The 20,133-nt window shown below is 43.6% G+C and overlaps 1 protein-coding gene across 2 annotated transcripts in view; it reads right to left on the reverse strand.

Annotated features, from left to right (window-relative positions):
- Positions 1–17,101, reverse strand: part of LOC117398660 (threonine--tRNA ligase 1, cytoplasmic-like) — a 53,596-nt gene extending 36,495 nt beyond the window's left edge. Inside the window, exons 1-9 of one of the 2 annotated variants that reach the window (XM_033997692.3) lie at positions 16,684–17,100; positions 15,727–15,810; positions 14,301–14,491; positions 13,052–13,175; positions 8,011–8,132; positions 4,441–4,558; positions 3,610–3,674; positions 3,204–3,282; positions 557–703 (exon numbers count right to left, since the gene is read on the reverse strand). In XM_033997692.3, coding sequence (XP_033853583.2) covers positions 557–703; positions 3,204–3,282; positions 3,610–3,674; positions 4,441–4,558; positions 8,011–8,132; positions 13,052–13,175; positions 14,301–14,491; positions 15,727–15,810; positions 16,684–17,049 — 1,296 coding nt within the window. In that variant the 5' untranslated portion in view covers positions 17,050–17,100. Of the gene's footprint in view, positions 1–556; positions 704–3,203; positions 3,283–3,609; positions 3,675–4,440; positions 4,559–8,010; positions 8,133–13,051; positions 13,176–14,300; positions 14,492–15,726; positions 15,811–16,683 lie in introns of both variants that reach the window. The other variant, XM_033997699.3, reaches the window with a different exon arrangement.
- Positions 17,102–20,133: the final 3,032 nt, after the last annotated feature.

A 20,133-nucleotide genomic window follows, 5' to 3' on the forward strand; every position in this document is an offset into this window, starting at 1 on the left:
TTTATATCGTGGCCGAGGGGTTTAACTGGTTAGGAATTATTCTATTACCCCTCGGCCACAATCTGCACAAGTTTATTAATTACTGTGTGGATGGGGCTTCCCATCCACGCTACTAAACAAAACAAATAGGCTACACCGTCATATTTATAAACAAAACAATAACACATACGGTGCTTCGCCGACAAATATAAAACACAATAACACGGCGGTACACCGTCACAAATACAATAAATGAATCTTAATAAACAAAAACAAAATAACACAGGGGCGGAGGGGGAGACCCCGTTCTAAAAATAAACAAACCCTGTACAGGGCTGCTCGCCCTGTTACATACACATTCAGTAACACGCTGGCTAGTCTACTTTCCATGTTTTATAGTTCAAGAATCTCCTATATATGCTCCCATTCTAATACTCTTAATAAGTCTGAGCCAGGTTTCTTCACAATCAGATAAGCGCTTCTCTCGATGTATGTAAAGCTCTATTGTGTCACATTCGTACGTATGCCTGGCTACACTGTTTCCCTGGAGTGATTGGCATTCCCATCGGTTTGTTACCTTGCCAATTTTGCGGTGGTCGCGGTTCTTGGCTTCCTCCTGGACTCTCTCCCATTCCTTCATCATCTTGGAGTCAGGGAAGGAGATCCCGTAGATGCGCTGAAGAGACTCCATGTCCGCACGGCCCTCCCAGTACGTGGATGAGTTCTGAGGGGCAGAGCCAAGAGCTGGGCTGCTATTTCTTTATTAACTGGACACAGTTCACAAGACAACATCATCTCAAGGAGAGCACTCTCTGATCTGGGCTGTAGCGCAAGGAGGAGAAACATTCCCTGCTGATTCTGCAGGAGCTCCAGAGCCACTGCTCCCTCTGGAATCCCCAGCAAAGAGCAGCAGCTGCAGGCAGGACATACATAGCGTGGGTGAGCAGGTGAGACCAGCCAAGTCGAAAGACCATTTTGTCCCATGATTTGAATGGAAATGAAGAAGCCTGTTTAGTGCGAGGCAGTTCCAGTTCTCCAGACAAGCTCACAGGGAGATACAGAGAGAAATGAGAACTCAACATTGAAGCTGCTTACCGTTTCATATAGGTAGTGGACAAAAAAATGGAAACACCTGGGTAAGAGGGACACCAAGTATACTGAAAGCAAGGGTTTCCACACAGGTGTGGCTCATGCATTAATTAAGCAAATAACATCCCAGCATGTATAAAAATGCTGGACAGGCTATAATTACGGCTAGCATGGCTGCAAGAGGAGACCTCAGTGACTTTGAAAGAGGGGTGATTGTTGGGGCGCGTTTGGCAGGAGCTTCAGTGACCAAGACAGCTCAACTTGCTGATGTTTCACGAGCAACGGTGTCTAAGGTGATGTTGGCATGGAACTGCGAGGGAAAGACGTCAGCAAAGGGCAACAGTGGGTGGAAGCGCATACGCCAGGATCGTGATATCCGTGCATTAATTCAAAGTGCAAGGCAAAACAGACGAGCAACTGCAGATCAATTGACTGCAAATTTCAACCTGGGGCCCGAGCAGCCAGTTTAATCAAAAACGGTCCGCCGAGAACTCCACAGAGCAGGATACCATAGTGGCCCAACGCCCTATTAAGTGACTTTACATTGGTGTTTCCATTATTTGTCCACTACCTGTACGTGCAGATACGTCTATTCTAAATGTAGCAGGGACAGTACATTACAAATGGCTGGTTTGTTACGCTGATCAGTAACTCCTCCATTTAGATTACTACTAATAAACATTTATAAATTCCACAAACTATAAAGTAACTCTCTCTGGTTTGTTTGCATTGCCCAATTTCCGTAAATCTCAAGCAGTTTTATTGACAATATAGTGTTAACAGTCATTTTGTATTGTTAGTTTGCTTGTGTAAGTTGCCTGTAGATTTGCACAATGTCAGATTGTCTGTAAAAGCAGTATGTTCTATGCTAATTAGCCATGTGCTTTCAGGACTGCTCTGTACTCCAGCACAGAAAGCACCTAACTTTCTCTTATGTTAGCTGATTTCGTTTTTCTAACTTACTGTACTATGTACTGCTCAGTAGAAAATGTGAAGTTCGGTTTAATCAGCAATTCTAAGGTTTTTTTCTATTTTATGAAATGTAATATTTAACCCGTTTTATTTTTTTATTTTAATTATTATTATTATTATTATTTGTTTATTTAGCAGACGCCTTTATCCAAGGCGACTTACAGAGACTAGGGTGTGTGAACTATGCATCAGCTGCAGAGTCACTTACAATTACGTCTCACCCGAAAGACAGAGCACAAGGAGGTTAAGTGACTTGCTCAGGGTCACACAATGAGTCAGTGGCTGAGGTGGGATTTGAACCACGGACCTCCTGGTTACAAGCCCTTTTCTTTAACCACTGGACCACACAGCCTCCTTAATGCCCTGCCCATTGTTTCTCTCCAGTTTACTGCAGTGCAGTTGGTTTAAAACTCTACAAATGGCAAGCCTAAGATTTGTGTGGGGATCCTAATTACAGATGTTGATCAAGAAGTTCTGGTCTTGCCAGTCGACTGATATTGATGACTTATGCAATGTTACAGTTGTTTCAATTTCACAGTGCTCAAGCAGTGCTGGTGTTTTCTATGAACTCAGAACAGACTCAGTGATGAGAGATCAGGCAGCTCCAGTACTGAGAGCTTTCCACAGTGCAGTGCAGAGATGTTGTGTGCGAGACGCAGCTCCAGTACTGAGAGCTTTCCACAGTGCAGTGCAGAGATGTTGTGTGTGAGACGCAGCTCCAGTACTGAGAGCTTTCCACAGTGCAGTGCAGAGATGTTGTGTGCGAGACGCAGCTCCAGTACTGAGAGCTTTCCACAGTGCAGTGCAGAGATGTTGTGTGTGAGACGCAGCTCCAGTACTGAGAGCTTTCCACAGTGCAGTGCAGAGATGTTGTGTGTGAGACGCAGCTCCAGTACTGAGAGCTTTCCACAGTGCAGTGCAGAGATGTTGTGTGTGAGACGCAGCTCCAGTACTGAGAGCTTTCCACAGTGCAGTGCAGAGATGTTGTGTGTGAGACGAAGCTCCAGTACTGAGAGCTTTCCACAGTGCAGTGCAGAGATTTTGTGTGTGAGACGCAGCTCCAGTACTGAGAGCTTTCCACAGTGCAGTGCAGAGATGTTGTGTGTGAGACGCAGCTCCAGTACTGAGAGCTTTCCACAGTGCAGTGCAGCCCAGCTCCCTACCTTGTAGAGCTTCAAGGCCTTGATTTTTCCAGTGTGTCGGACGTGAGGGCCTCGACACAGGTCAATCAGGGGCCCACACCTGGAGAGAGAGAGAGGAGCAGGTTAGTGCAGTGCACTGAGCACAGAGACATGGTTGCACAAAACTGCTTTGAACAGAGAAAATCTTTCCTGTATATTCTACAAGTATACTGGTATAGACAGAGCTACAGAATTCTAGTACATCTTATCTCATATGTATTCTTATTGTTTTGTAGGGCTCCTTTATGAACTAGAATGTGTTTGTGAACAAAAACAAAGCATCCCAGGGAGCGTAATTTCAGATGATGTCTTATTATGGTGAATGGGTTGTAATCCTGAATCAGTATGGGAACGTCACATCGGAGTGTCCACAGGGTGAAAACATTACCTGTACACAGTCGTAGTTGGAGTGTTCACCTTTTCATTCAATATCCGACACTTGAACTTGTTGTACTGAAATAAAGAAATTGGACAAACTCAGCGTTTCAATTGCTGTGAGCGTATGGTCTTGTTTCTACTGCTCTCCATGCTTTTTAAATCAGGATGTGTCGTCCCTCATTATTACTGAGCCGCTCTTATTAAAGGAGTGCTAAGCAAGAGTTACCAATGTGATCTGTAGCGTTGCACTTGGCAAATCTGTACCGGAACAATGGATTTTGCATTTTGAGTTTTAGCTAATGAAATAATTGTATGTAGACCTCCTATGTGCAGACATGTTAATTTCAATAAATGACAGCTGGGACGATGTGGTTAGGGTTAGGGTTAGGGTTAACCCCTGTCTGCCATTCCAAAGAAGCTGGTTTGTAAAGACAGGACAGAAAGAATTCAGTAAAGTCCAAGTGTCTTGCGCTGCATACAATTAGTATATAAGCAACAAAGAGTATCCACACTCAGGGTTTGTTCACTAAATTATTCTGAACTTGTATTTGTGCAACATCAGTACTGGCCACCGCAGCCTTGTGACAGGGAGTACTACTGGCTACCCCAGTCTTGTGACAGACAGTACTGGCCACCCCAGCCTTGTGACAGACAGTACTGGCCACCCCAGCCTTGTGACAGACAGTACTGGCTACCCTAGCCTTGTGACAGACAGTACTGGCCACCCCAGCCTCGTGACAGACTGACAGACAGTACTGGCCACCCCAGCCTTGTGACAGACAGTGCTGGCCACCCCAGCCTTGTGACAGACTGACAGGCAGTGTCCAGGGTCTGGTCTCACCTTGAACATCCTGAGCAGGGTCTCCTTGCTGATCTCCAGCCTCTCAAAGGGCTGCTTCTCCTTCATCACAGATTTACACAGAGACTCCAGGGAAGGGAACTCGTTACTGGAGACACTTCTGCAAAGAGAGAGAGAAAGAGAGATATATTTGGTAATCATGGCAACAATAACAACTTTCAACTGCTGAACATCTTCTAATAAAAGCTGTGAAACTCAGTGATTTTATAAAAAATACTTTAGAATGAATAATACAAAAGAAATATAAAGACACCTAAAGGTAAGAGTAACATATTTAGTTCCTTTTATTGTGCGAGTTCACTGGAAGCTGTGATTTATTCCTGTGTGTGTCTGAGGCGCAACAGAATGGAAGTCATTCACAATTAACAGAATTTTGTAAGTAAACTCCATCCGTGTAGAAGTCAGAGCTACAAAATCCATCATCCTGAAGATATTAAAAACAACTTCCTTAAAAACAATCCAGAAGTCCTGCTTGCTGATTTTGCTCTAAATGACTATTCCAGATCAAAACCAACCTAATCTTCTAGACAGCGCACTCTTCTGCATGGCACCTAACCACCTGTGCAGTTTCTTAAAACATCAGTAAGAGAGGGACCTGCAATGGTGGACAGATTAGTGTGTGAAGACGAGGACCCAGAAGACACTAAGAGGCTCATTCACTGAACAGGGGGAACATGTTTTACAAGCAGTGAGCCCCTTTACTGTGTGCTTTGTACACCTGCTGCAGGCAACCTAGCGTGTGGAAAAAGAACCGCGTTCAAGTCATTTAAATAGAATGAATAATGTTAATATGTGGAAATGTAAGCAAATTACATCACAAAATACCGCAAGGGAGGTATTTGATATGCAAACCATATTCACTTAAGGGTGCTAACTTTACTAGGTGTTAAAATTACTGCTTATTGAAACCAGGTGGTGTCACAGAACCAGCAGAAGAGCTGCACAGGGGAGTGAGAAGAGTCATGGAGAGAGTACTTGGGACCAGGCAGACGTTACCAGGGCTGTGTGAGGAGGAGGTAATAACTAGATATAGATTGAGCACAAAGATCGTACTAGTCTTATAGGAGGAGATCAGATCTGATCTTGAGCCACTTGCAGCTAGGAGTCATGCAGTGCCAGGGCTAGTGAAATTTCTGTGCACACTACATTTAGATTCAGGGTCATTTCAGGAAACTGTCAGCAATTGGTGGGATATCCCAACCCATGTTTTCCCGCGGTTTACAGCAGGTACCGAACGTGAAGCTGGACTCACACATCCTCACACAGTCCAGGATATATGAAGATTACCAGGCAGGCGTACGTGAAGCTGGACTCGCACATCCTCACACAGTCCAGGATATATGAAGATTACCAGGCAGGCATACGTGAAGCTGGACTCGCACATCCTCACACAGTCCAGGATATATGAAGATTACCAGGCAGGCGTACGTGGAGCTGGACTCGCACATCCTCACACAGTCCAGGATATATGAAGATTACCAGGCAGGCGTACGTGAAGCTGGACTCGCACATCCTCACACAGTCCAGGATATATGAAGATTACCAGGCAGGTGTATAGGACTATCTATATAGGCGGGACGGGTAAGTGTATAGGACTATCGATATAGGCGGGGCGGACTGCACTTAAACAAAAAGGGAACCAATCTACTCAGGAGAAAGGATCCTTGAGGAGGTCCAGAAGCATTTAAACTAGAAAGGAAGGGGGGAGAAAACAAAAAAAACAGAAGGGAGACCACATCAAAACAAAGGCAACAACTCAGGTAAGACAGCCATTAAATGTATTTATCTTAATGCTAGAAGTCTCAGAAACAAAATGTTTGAACTTGAAGCTACTGCACTAACAAGTAACTACGATGTGATAGATGTTACAGAAACTTGGTTGTCTGAGAGTGATGGAGACTAATATTATAATAGTGGGTATACACTGTATAGGAAAGACAGGCAGGACAGAAGAGGCAGAGGGGTAGCGCTATACATAAGAAATAGTCTTGAAGCCCAGGTGTTAAATCTGGACAAAGAAAACAATGCAGAATCAATATGGGTCAGAATAATGGACACAAATTCAGACGCCGATCAAAATAATCTGTTATACAATGACATTCAAAATGCGTGTAGAAAAGGAGAAGCCATACTAATGGGGGATTTCAACTTCCCCCGTATAAAATGGGAGAACCCAGTGGGGAGCACGAGGGACGAAATTGAAATGGTGGAAATGACAAATGACTGCTTCCTAATGCAATTTGTCAAGGCACCGACTAGACGGGAGGCATGCCTTGATTTAGTCTTTTCAAATAACGAAGACAGAATAACTAAAACAGAGGTCAGAGAGCCATTGGCAAACTCAGACCACAACATGGTCTCATTTGAAGTGATTTTTAAAACCCAAAAAGTAATGACTAAAGCTAAGGTTTACAATTTTAGAAAAGCAAACTATGAAGGTATGAAACAGAGACTAACAGAAGTAGATTGGAGTAAAATAGAGAAAACATCCACAGAAAAAGGATGGCTGTTTTTTAAAAATGTAGTACTAGAGGCGCAAAACAATTACATCCCAAAAGTAGACAAATCTAAATCTAAAACAAAATGGCCAAAATGGTTTAATAGATCAATTAAAAAAACATATTCAGCGAAAACAGGCACTTTACAGAGTGTTTAAAAGGGACCAAAAACAAAGTACACAGAAAGAGTACTTGGAACTACAAACACAAGTCAAAAAGGAAGTTAGAAAGGCCAAGAGAGAGAGATAGAAATCAATATTGCTAAGGGGGCTAAAACCAATTCCAAAATGTTTTTCTAATATTATAATCAGCAAGAGAACATTGAAAGAGGCCATGGAAACAACTGTGATACACAAACAGCACAATCATCTGACTGCAACCGACTGACTGCTTAAGAGAAAAACACAGCACAGACTGAGGACACAGTCTCCAACACACACACACACACACAGCATGACACAGACACAGCACAAACCGAGGACAGAGCCTCCAGCACACACACAGATACAGCATGACACAGACACAGCACAGACCGAGGACATAGCCTCCAGCATACACACACAGATACAGCCTCCAACACACAAACACACACACACACACACACACACACAGACAGCATGACATAGACACAGCACAGACTGAGGACACAGCTTCAAGCACACAGACACAGATGCAGCCTCCAGCACACACACAGATACAGCCTGGCAATAAACATGTATTTAGTTCCAAGCACCTTATTTATAGAGATATCCTGACGGCAGCAGCAAAACACGTTCCAACAAAGAAACAATCAGAATATACAATCCCAGCAGCAGTCTTAGCAGTCAGCATGGCAGAAACAAATATCCCAGCCAGTCATTCTCCACTGGCAGTTAATGCATTTGTGGGACACATTTCTTCTTAAAACCCTTTTGTTGTATTTGAACGAATTGATACTTCATTGATATTTGGTGAACACGAGTTTTCTCAGTGAAAAGGAGCTCCATGTATGGCCGTTCCATTCTATCCCTATCTAAGAGGCAAGCTATAGGACATGCATCTCCTGTTCACTCACCTGTCATCCAGGTACATGTCGTAGTAGAAGCCGTTCTCAATGGGAGGGCCGTAGCACAGGCAGCCCCCGTAGAACCGCTCCATCGCCTCCCCGAGAATGTGAGCACTAGAGTGCCAGTACACCTGCAACACACAGCAACACACAGAGTCACACACACAGCAACACACAGTCACACACACACACACACAGCAACACACAGTCACACACACAGTCATACACACACAGTCACACAGCAACACAGTCACACACACACACACAGCAACACAGAGTCACACACACAGCAACACACACAGTCACACACACACACACAGCAACACAGAGTCACACACACAGCAACACACACAGTCACACACACACACAGCAACACAGTCACACACACAGCAACAGTCACACACACACACGCAGCAACAGAGTCACACACACAGCAACACAGAGTCACACACACACAGCAACACAGAGTCACACACACACAGCAACACAGAGTCACACACAGCAACACAGAGTCACACACACACAGCAACAGTCACACACACACGCAGCAACAGAGTCACACACACAGCAACACAGAGTCACACACACACAGCAACAGAGTCACACACACACAGCAACAGAGTCACACACAGTAACACAGAGTCACACACACACACAGCAACAGAGTCACACACACAGCAACACAGAGTCTCACACACACAGCAACACACACACACAGCAACAATCACACACAGAATCACACACACACAGCAACACAGTCTCACACACACAGCAACAGTCACACACACACACACAGCAACACAGAGTCACACACACACAGCAACACAGAGTCACACACACACACAGCAACAGAGTCACACACACACAGCAACACACAGTCACACACACACACAGAGTCACACACACCAACACAGTCACACACACACACACACACAGCAACACAGTCACACACAGTCACACACACAGCAACACACACACACACACACAGCAACACACAGAGTCACACACACAGCAACACAGAGTCACACACACACACAGCAACACAGAGTCACACACACATAGCAACACAGATTCACACACACAGCAACACACAAAGTCACACACACAGCAACACAGAGTCACACACACACAGCAACACAGAGTCACACACACACAGCAACAGAGTCACACACACAGAGCAACACACAGAGTTACACACACACAGCAACACACAGAGACACACACACAGCAACACAAAGTCACACACACACAGCAACACACACACAGCAACACAGAGTCTCACACACAGCAACACAGTCTCACACACACACAGCAACACAGCGTCACACACACAGCAACAGAGTCACACACACAGAGCAACACAGTCACACACACACAACAACACACACAGCAACAGTCACACACAGAGTCACACACACACAGCAACACAGAGTCACACACACAGCAACACACACAGCAACACACAAAGTCACACACACAGCAACACAGTCACACACACAGCAACACACACACACACAGCAACAGTCACACACAGAGTTACACACACAACAACAGAGTCACACACACAGTCTCACACAGCAACACAGTCACACACACAGCAACAGAGTCACACACACACACAGCAACACACACACACAGCAACACAGAGTCACACACACAGCAACACAGTCACACACACACACAGCAACACACACAGCAACACACAAAGTCACACACACAGAGCAACACAGTCACACACACAGCAACACACACACACAGCAACAGTCACACACAGAGTCACACACACAGCAACACAGCAAGGGCAGCAGTGTGGAGTAGTAGGGCAGCAGTGTGGAGTAGTGGTTAGGGCTTTGGACTCTTGACCGGAGGGTTGTGGGTTCAATCCCTGGTGAGGACACTGCTGCTGTACCCTTGAGCAAGGTACTTTACCTAGATTGCTCCAGTAAAAACCCAACTGTATAAATGGGTAATTGTATGTAAAAATAATGTGATATCTGCTAACAATTGTAAGTCGCCCTGGATAAGGGCGTCTGCTAAGAAATAAATAATAATTATAATAATAATAATAACACACAGAGTCACACACACAGTCTCACACAGCAACACAGAGTCACACACACAGCAACAGAGTCACACACACAGTCTCACACAGCAACACAGAGTCACACACACAGAAACAGTCACAAACACACAGTCACACAAAAACACTCAGTCAGTCACAAAAAAAAACAGTCACACAGATACATAAGTCACACAGAAACACACACCCCCGAGTCAGACACACCCAGACACACTCACAGATACACACACACAGTCAGTCTCACAGATACACAGTCACATATTTATTTATTGCATGTATATAGCGCTTTTTATGCAAAAGTATCGCACAGCACTGTACAGTACATAGCAGAAAAAAACCACGATACATTTGAGGCTGTGTGGTCCAGTGGTTAAAGAAAATGGCTTATAACCAGGAGATCCCCGGTTCAAATCCCACTTCAGCCACTGACTCATTGTGTGACCCTGAGCAAGTCACTTAACCTCCTTGTGCTCCGTCTTTCGGGTGAGACGTAATTGTAAGTGACTCTGCAGCTGATGCATAGTTCACACACCCTAGACTCTGTAAGTCGCCTTGGAAAAAGGCGTCTGCTAAATAAACTAATAATAATAATAATAATAATAATAATAATAATAATAATAATAATATAGCATGTCACACATACAACCGCCACACTCAATTTTAAAGTCACATTAAAACCCACTAAGTGCGTTTTTAGTCTTGACTTGAAAGCTGTAACGGTCCCAGCTTCCCTGACAAACAAAGGCAGAGCATCCCATAATTTAGGAGCTCTACAAGAAAAAGCCCTGCCTCCTCCTGTGTTGCTTTTGTTGACTCTAGGAATAATGAGGGCGAGAAAAATGATTGTAAACCTCCTGTAGAGATGTGCTTTAGAATAGTTTGAAACTGTATTCTATTCATAAAAGCGTGTCTGCTTTCTAATGAATACACTGTACAGAAGGGCACATTATTAAATAAATAGTGACAGACATCCAGCTTTTAGGGTTTAGAAAAACATCCCAGAAGGCAAAGCTCGTGGGTATCTGTGTGTCTGTCTGTGAGAGTGACTGTGTGTGTGTGACTGTGTATATATCTGTGTGACTGTGAGAGTGACTGACTGAGTGTGTGTGTGACTGTGAGAGTGACTGTGTGTGTGTGTGTGACTGTGTGTATATCTGTGTGACTGTCTGTGAGAGTGACTGTGTGTGTGTGTGACTTTGTATATATCTGTGTGACTGTGTGTGTGTGTGTGTGTGTGTGTGTGACTGTGTATATATCTGTGTGACTGTGTGTGACTGTGTGTGTGTGTGTGTGACTGTGTATATATCTGTGTGACTGTGAGAGTGACTGTGTGTGTGTGTGACTTTGTATATATCTGTGTGACTGTGTGTGTGTGTGTGTGTGTGTGTGTGACTGTGTATATATCTGTGTGACTGTGAGAGTGACTGTGTGTGTGTGTGTGACTGTGTATATATCTGTGTGACTGTCTGTGAGAGTGACTGTGTGTGTGTGACTGTGTGTATATCTGTGTGACTGTCTGTGAGAGTGACTGTGTGTGTGTGTGTGACTGTGTGTATATCTGTGTGACTGTCTGTGAGAGTGACTGTGTGTGTGTGTGACTGTGTGTATATCTGTGTGACTGTCTGTGAGAGTGACTGTGTGTGTGACTGTGTGTATATCTGTGTGACTGTCTGTGAGAGTGACTGTGTGTGTGTGTGTGACTGACTGTGTGTATATCTGTGTGACTGTCTGTGAGTGACTGTGTATGTGTGACTGTGTGTATATCTGTGTGACTGTCTGTGAGAGTGACTGTGTGTGTGTGTGTGACTGTGTGTATATCTGTGTGACCGTCTGTGAGAGTGACTGTGTGAGTGACTGTGTGTGTGTGACTGTGTGTATATCTGTGTGACTGTCTGTGAGAGTGACTGTGTGTATATCTGTGTGACTGTCTGTGTGTGTGTGTGACTGTATATATCTGTGTGACTGAGAGTGACTGTGTGTGTGTGACTGTGTATATATCTGTGTGACAGAGTGACTGTGTGTGTGTGTGACTGTGTATATCTGTGTCACTGTCTGTGAGAGTGACTGTGTGTGTGTGTGTGACTGTGTGTATATCTGTGTGACTGTCTGTGAGAGTGACTGTGTGTGTGTGTGTGTTACTGTGTGTATATCAGTGTGACTGTCTGTGAGAGTGACTGTGTGTGTGTATGACTGTGTGTATATCTGTGTGACTGTCTGTGAGAGTGACTGTGTGTGTGTGTGTGTGTGTCTGACTGTGTATATATCTGTGTGTCACAGAATTTTCTAATGTTGAATTCAGATAAAACAGAGGTTATGCTAGTGGGATCACAGAACCAACTAGAAGGAAATGTGGGCTTACATGAGCTTGACCCTTGCAGTCTCTCATCAAAACTTAAACTAGAAATTAAGAGTTTGACCCTGATCTATCATTTGAGACACATATTAGGGAAGTTACTAAAGTACCTTTTTAGCATTTGAGAAACTTAGACCAATTATTTCTGTATCTGATGCCGAGAGACTAATGCATGCCTTTCTTTCATCTAGAATTGATTATTATAATGCACCTTTTTCTGGTGTCCCAAAACGTGTGGTATCCCGCTTGCAGCTTGTTCAGAATACCGCTGCTAGAAGTCTGACTAAAACCAGTAAAAGTGAACATGTTACCCCTGTTTTGTCCTCTTTACACTGGCTCCCTGTGCAGTATAGAATTGATTTTAAGATGTTGCTGTTAACTTACAAGGCCCTGAATGGATTAGCACCTAGTTATTTGCAGGAGTTACTGACCCTGTGTCTTCCAAACCGCACTCTGAGATCACAGGATTACCGCTGGCCCCCTTTTGTGAAGTTATCTTTTGGTGCTTCAGTTCCAGATATACAGTCCAGGGTTTCAAACACATTGCTGTTCATCTGGCACACTGTACTGCTTCTTCATGGCATTGCTCAAAGGTAACGTAAAGAGACGAGACTCACGGCCTGTGCATCCTCATGGTCGAATCGGAGCAGCTCCAGGGAGCAGTCACCCTGCAGGGGCCGGTCCAGATCCCACAGCTCCCTGTCCACCCGCGCGATCACAGCGCTGTCTGCCAGGCCCTGACTGAGACACAGGCGACTCACAGGTGTTACAGGGCAGTACACGGTTACAATGCAAGCTTCATATTTAAATACATTGTAGTTTACAGTAAGTGCAAACAATACTACTAAAATACAATATAAACTAGGATGCAACAAGTTAAGATTTCAACAAGTTCTATCTACAATGACATAGTAGTGCAATCGTGCAGGGATAGTGCATCAGCTGAGGATCCAGTAACATGTGCATAGGTTAGGGAAGTCCAGGGCATAATGACACTTAGCAGTTTGCAGTGAATACATAGGCATCACATGGGGCTGCTAGCAGTTGTTTTGTGAAACAGGTGTGTGACATTAGCAGTGACAACACAGGCTCTGCACACGGGTGTGTGGGGTTGAAGGTTTGGTGGCTGGCGGCCATCTTAGTGAAGGGACAGCCTGGAACCAAGTCAGACTCCATTTGCACTGCCACCTGGTTTGATGTTTGATTACTTCATGAACTGTGTGATTGAGAGGGCCTGGGCAAGTGTGGAATGGAGCTCAGGAGGCACGTGCCCCTGGAGGCCAGCTGACTGGTGTCAGCTTTTCAAAATGAATTCTGGAACCATCACCACATGTACGCAGCAAAACAACGTCATTCCAAAACAAGCAACAATGCAGATTTAAAGTTTTATCTGAGGAAGAAAGGGAGACAGAATAATGCAAATACAGATGTTTGACAGGTAATAGGAACCCACTTACTTACACTGCAGCACAGTGAATGTGTGCTCAGGGGAGGCTACGTTCTAGAGCAGCACAATGAAGGTGTTCTCAGAGGAGGCTATGTTCTAGAGCAGCACAGTGAAAGTGGGCTCAGCGGAGGCTACGTTCTAGAGCAGCACAATGAAAGTGTTCTCAGGGGAGGCTACGTTCTAGAGCAGCGCAGTGAAAGTGGGCTCAGCGGAGGCTACGTTCTAGAGCAGCACAATGAAGGTGTTCTCAGGGGAGGCTACGTTCTAGAGCAGTACAGTGAATGTGTTCTCAGGAGAGGCTGTGTTCTAGACTAGCACATTGAATGTGTGTTCAGGGGAGGCTGTGTTCTACAGCAGCACAATGAATGTGTGTTCAGGGGAGGCTGTGTTCTAGAGCAGCACTCATCTTCAGGAGGTACCTGATCTGCCAGGCAATCTGGTAGGGTGTGGTCCCCCAGGCCTGGCCCTCCACTCGCTTCCCATCAGGCAGTGTGACTGTGATGGGCTTGCTGTGGGCGGCCGCTCTGCTTGCCAGGATGGAGTCGCTCTCCTTCTTCAGCTCCTCGTACAGCTTCAAGCGCTCCTCGATGTATGCAGGCCAGGGGTGGAGCTGACAGGAAGACACAGGACACCCGCTCAGCTTCTGCAAGCATCAATGGCCTAAAACTAGTTTTCACTGACTTTCACCCACAATCTGTCCCACTTAAATATAATGAACTACCTGCTAAAGAAGTGCTAAGGGTTTCAGTACCAGCTTCCACGAAGTGTATTATTTCAGAGATCAGGAGCCAGGAGTCTGATGTGAAACAAACTGTTCCTCCCTTATAGCTGCATGAACAACTACTGTTAGTAACTCTAGGGGTGTGATTAATTCATGCTGTGATGAGATTTATCAGGGGCCTATTTTAATAATATACCTAAACTAGGGAGGTTCTGAAACCCAGGGCTGGCTGCAGGGCGAAGGAGAGTTTCAAACCCTGCCTCCCATTAGCAATAGCAATCTCAGAGCTGGCCCTTTCCTCTGCTGAAGATGTTTAGTTCTTTGCCTGTATTTTATACTTCAATTAGGAATATGAAGAGATCTCACAGACTGCTGAGTGCTGCTTCGTGGTAGAGAGCTTCGCTGCAGTTCAAACTGACCGCAATGGTCAAGCTGCAATGAGACCATGAGACCTACAGAAATACACTGGGATGGGTTGTGTTTAAAACAGTGGCACAGGAATATGCTGAAGTAATGTTACAATTAAAAACGTTACAAGACCCTGGATATTCTCAGCAGAACCTGCAGTCATGTAAATCAAGACACTGGTCATCACTCTTTTAATCCCCCAAAACACAAAGCAATAAAAATGTGCCAGATACAGTACATGCGCATCATTGAAGACGCAGGCCTAAACACAACATGTGTTTTGATGTTCTCTATTTCAACCTAAACTAATTGTGCTTTCCCATACCAGTACCAAGTACAATTTAAAAAACAAACTGAAATACTGGAAATGCTGCTTTAAAAAATCAAATAAAAAAATGACTAGGTGCAGGCAAGTGGAGATAACACTGGGGTCACATGCAAAAAATAAAGTTATGAAAAATATCACTGTTCCATTCTAATTTGTAATCTAAACAAGTGTGTGTGTAGTAAGAGTGGGGATCTCCTTCCTGTGCTCTGACCTCGCTAGCTGCTAGAGTGGAGGTGTCCTTCCTGTGCTCTGAACTCGCTAGCTGCTAGAGTGGAGGTGTCCTTCCTGTGCTCTGACCTCGCTAGCTGCTAGAGTGGAGGTGTCCTTCCTGTGCTCTGACCTCGCTAGCCGCTACTGACTTATCTCCCCTCCCAGCTAGCGGCGTTACCTCTCTCGAGCGCCCCTCTCCTCCGCTGCTCTCTCTCTTCTCCTTCTTGTCTTTCTCGTTCTGCTTGGAGGTGTCGGGAGGGCCCTGCAAGCAGCACAAGAAGCTCGGGGTCATACGGTGGCAACCCCACAATGAATGGGACTAGTCTAGGGATTCGGAATGCAGTAACATTTGAAAGCCCTTCTTGAACAGCCCCTGGTAATCTGTCACTGTGTCCAATGCCATGTTTTTCTTTTTTTCATTACTCTTCCCTGTTTCTGAAGCTTCTGAGTTCTCTTCAATAGAGAAACATGCTGTACAAGTCTCTGTGTACAGCATGTTTCTCTATTGTTTCTCTATTGGAAACAGCATGCATGCCAAATCAATAAAACGCCATTTAGCATTAGAAGCTATTTACTCTTCGACTGGCAAGGGAACAGCTCTACAGTAACATTGGGATTATATGAAGAAAGCCATTTGCATAGAATCTGCATCTCCCAGCTGCAGTTAGAAAGTCAGTTTCAGTTAAGATGGGCAAGGCAGCAGCCCTGCCTTTGATAGAGGGATTAAATAAATGCTTGGTTAGCAGGTGCTTGTACAAATGCTGGACGTGTTTATAGAAACAGTCTCAAAGGTGATAGATATTGTATATGAGGCGATCTGGAGATCAGACTCAGGAGAGTTCCACACCCAACGCACTGTTACAGTGCTGCCCATTGTGGCACAAGACGTGCTGAATAGACTGCAGTGCGGTACCTGTATATCGGCTAGCTTAACAGATGACACAGATATCTAGAACTCGCTCGCAAGCTCACGTGACCCACGCATTACTCTGGACAGCTGTATAGCTATATATACTGTATTTGAATGATCACATGGTCACGGGCACTGCACTGCCTACTAATATTACAGTACCACTGTCAATACTACTATTATTAATGAATACAGGACTGTACACAGTTTGCCTGGTGGCGGTACCTGTGTGCTATTCTCGACCACTCTCTTGTCCTTGCCCCTCTCCAGTTGCGGTTTCCCTGTTGCTTCTCCTTCGTTTTTCTTCGCAGCCTCCTTGCCGTCCTGCGCGACTGTCTCCCGGGCGAGCTCTGCCTGTATGCTCCGCTGCAGGTGCACGATCTGATACCGGAGCTTCTCGTTCTCGGTCCGCAGGATCTCCAGCTCAGGGCTGCTCGGGCTGCAGCAGGCGGATAAGGCGGATAAGGCGGCTCCCTCGGCCCCGGCCGCGGCTCGCAGCCTCCCGATCTCCTGGGTCAGCAGAGATATCTGCTTCTCCTGGAAAGACAAACGTGCAGCTATGGAGTCTGCCATTTTTAAACCCCTGTTCATTTAACCTCTCAACTAAATGCCTCTTGTTCTTGAAGCTGTTATCTGGGATGGAATAAGTCCTGGATAAATACGCCCACAGCGCCCCCTATTGTGTGGATCCAATTGGCATCAACGACAAAAGCATTTTTAATTACAGGCAAATTATCGCCCATTGCTGGCGTGAAAATTGAAATTTCTGTGAAACTTATTTATGTCTATTGCCTACATAAAAATGTCAAAGTGATGCTAAAGTTTGGAGTAATGTTGTACACAGGATTGATCAATAATGAATCTACGTTTCTCTTTAGGCAATACTGTATAGGGTTTTTAATGAAGGTTGTTTTATATGCCGTGCCCATTTATGATGTTTATACTGCATAGCCAAATGTCTCTGAAAATAAAATACATAAAAGTTTGGAGCAATGACGTATTTCTATTTATTATAATGACCTCAGAAAGATGTCTACAGTCATTAAAGGTGTCATTCCTATATGAAGAACGGATTGTCACAAAGTAATTTCAAATGTTTTATACAGTGTGCGCACATATATCTTACAGCGTGTTTTGGGGCAATGCAACATGAAAACGCACTCACCCGCACCTGTGTATCAGCTGATTGAGGCTGTCCTTTCTATGTAAAGAACCCCTGAAAAAATAACAAACGTTAAAATATCAAATTCAACAGCAACTAAATATAAATCATATTCACGAAACTAAAATGTGCGCACAATACAAACATCTATAGTGACATAGCTTAAGGCATAACATGAGCTGCACCAACAATGTTTTCAACTGCAGTGTTACTCCGAGGTTGGAAAAACCGCAGTTAAACCTACTGCTGGATGGACTATAATAGACTGCAACAGGGGTCAAATGAAACCACTGCTGACACGTTTAAATTGAAAACTTTTGACTTTTTGAAGATTCGTTTTTAATTAAACCGGTTTAAATAGAACGTTGCAATTCACCTATCAATTGGACTAAATTTGGTATTTGCTATTAACCCATGTTTTTTTTTTTTATTATTTTTTATCGCCTCTCCTGTCTCCATTCTCCCTACCTGTGGAATAAAATTACAGTAAATAGATGCTGAGATCGGTGCTTTTAAAAAAATCTTTCTTTTTTTGTGATCATTTTTTATTTTTTATTTTGTAACAAACAGCATATTACAAGAGCAAAAACAGGACAAGACCCTAAGTTCCAATTTTCCTCTTGAGGCATAAGGGTAGCTTCCCTTTCAGAACCATGCTTACTCTTCCAAAGGCACTCCAGCCCATTTTTGCTCTTCTGTTGATTTTGCACATTTGGTTCTCCGTTGACGAAACTAACTCTCCTAAGTATACATAGTTATTGACTTCATCAAGCTTGATCTCATTGACTTCAATTGCCTGTGGAGTGGTATATGTAAGCAATAAGGCACGACAGGCCCAGGGCGTGTGGATATTAGAGTTTATCCTACACCCTGAAGTGCCTTGTTGCGCTTACAAAATGGGTCAACTAACTAATATATATATATATATATATATATATATATATATATATATATATATATATATATATAAACATGTTTTAATTAACAAACAAGTAATTTTTATTAAATATCCTTCTGCCTTTGACCTAAAAAATAGTCCCTTAAAACTTAAAAAATATAAAAAAATAAAACCAAAAATGCATTAATTAAATTATTATTATTATTTTAATAAACATTGAACTGATTAAAAACAAGAAGCCCTATTTATAGATGTTAAATTGAACACTGCCATTGAAATTGCAGCTTTGAAGATTTACAGGCCCTTTTTTAGATGCTCATTCTGAACAGCTGCAGCAAGCGATTTCGAGCAACGTGGTGTTTGAGTCATTGTTGTCCTTGTGGTTGTCTGAGGAAGTGCAGCAGGACAGTCACACAGAGCTTCTTTGCCACGTCTGGCCATGTTTAGTTGCACATCAAAACAAACCTTTCTCAGAAGACCTGCGGCAGTGTCAGGTGACAGTGTTGGGGAAGATTATTATTATTATTATTTTTTTAATCATCCTTTGTGATCCGGAAGTAGTGACAGGAGGTATCCATGCCAGATTTCCGCTACCGTTTCACAGTGGTAACAAAGATTTGATTGCATTTTGAAATACTCGGACAGTGGCATAAAAAGCACACCCAATGCCCAGGCAGTGGACTCCTGTGTATTTTTTTCATTTTGTTTTTCTATGTCCAAAAGCTGTGCTTCAGTAAGTTCGATGTCTAGCAGTATTACTTTTATTTCACCACTTGAATAGGTGTTGGTGTCTGATTCAGTCTCATCCAAAATCTCATCTAGAGTTTGGTTTCCCAAAAGATCAAAATCGATATACCTTGTCAGTCATCTTTATTGCGAATTTAAATATGGCTACCGTTTTTTTCAAAATAATATATTAAATGTGTCTAGTCATGTTTATTAAGATAAATTAAATATGGCTACCGATTTTTTATTTTTTAAAATTCTAGTGGTGTATGGATATCTAAAGTGATTCGCCCCTTTTTGAAAAAAAGTTTCAACCCATGGGAATATGATGTAATATTCACACCCCCATGTGACTTGCTTTGACCAATCAAGATAGAGTATTTAAAAGACCCATTTTATAGTTATTGAACGTGACTTGAGTCTTCTTCAGGTTCATTTTCAAACCTGCTTTGATGCTAGCCTTGTGTATTTCTTGTATTGTTGTTTGTAATTCTTCTGGACACGTTGTAAATATGAGGATGTCGTCAGCAAATCGTAGGTGATTCAAGTAGGCTCCATTGATCTTCAGCCCCTTACTTTCCCAATCCATTGTTTTGAAAATGTCTTCTAGGGTGGCCGTGAAGAGCTTTGGGGAAATTGTATCTCCTTGACAAACTCCTTTTTAAATCTTGATTTTGTCACTGTTTTTATTGTGGAAGTTGCATTCTTGTATATGGTGCTGATCAAGTCTCTGTACAGAGTCAAAGCCTTTTTCATAGTCAATGAATCTCAAGCAAAGTGGTAGTTCGTACTCGTTGCTGGTTTGAATCACTTACTTTACAACTTGAAGATGATCCACTGTGCTAACTCCACTCCAGAATCCTGCTTGTTCATTTGATTGTGCCATCAA

This window comes from Acipenser ruthenus, chromosome 24 (assembly GCF_902713425.1).
Source record: "Acipenser ruthenus chromosome 24, fAciRut3.2 maternal haplotype, whole genome shotgun sequence".
NCBI classification, from domain to species: Eukaryota; Metazoa; Chordata; class Actinopteri; order Acipenseriformes; family Acipenseridae; genus Acipenser; species Acipenser ruthenus.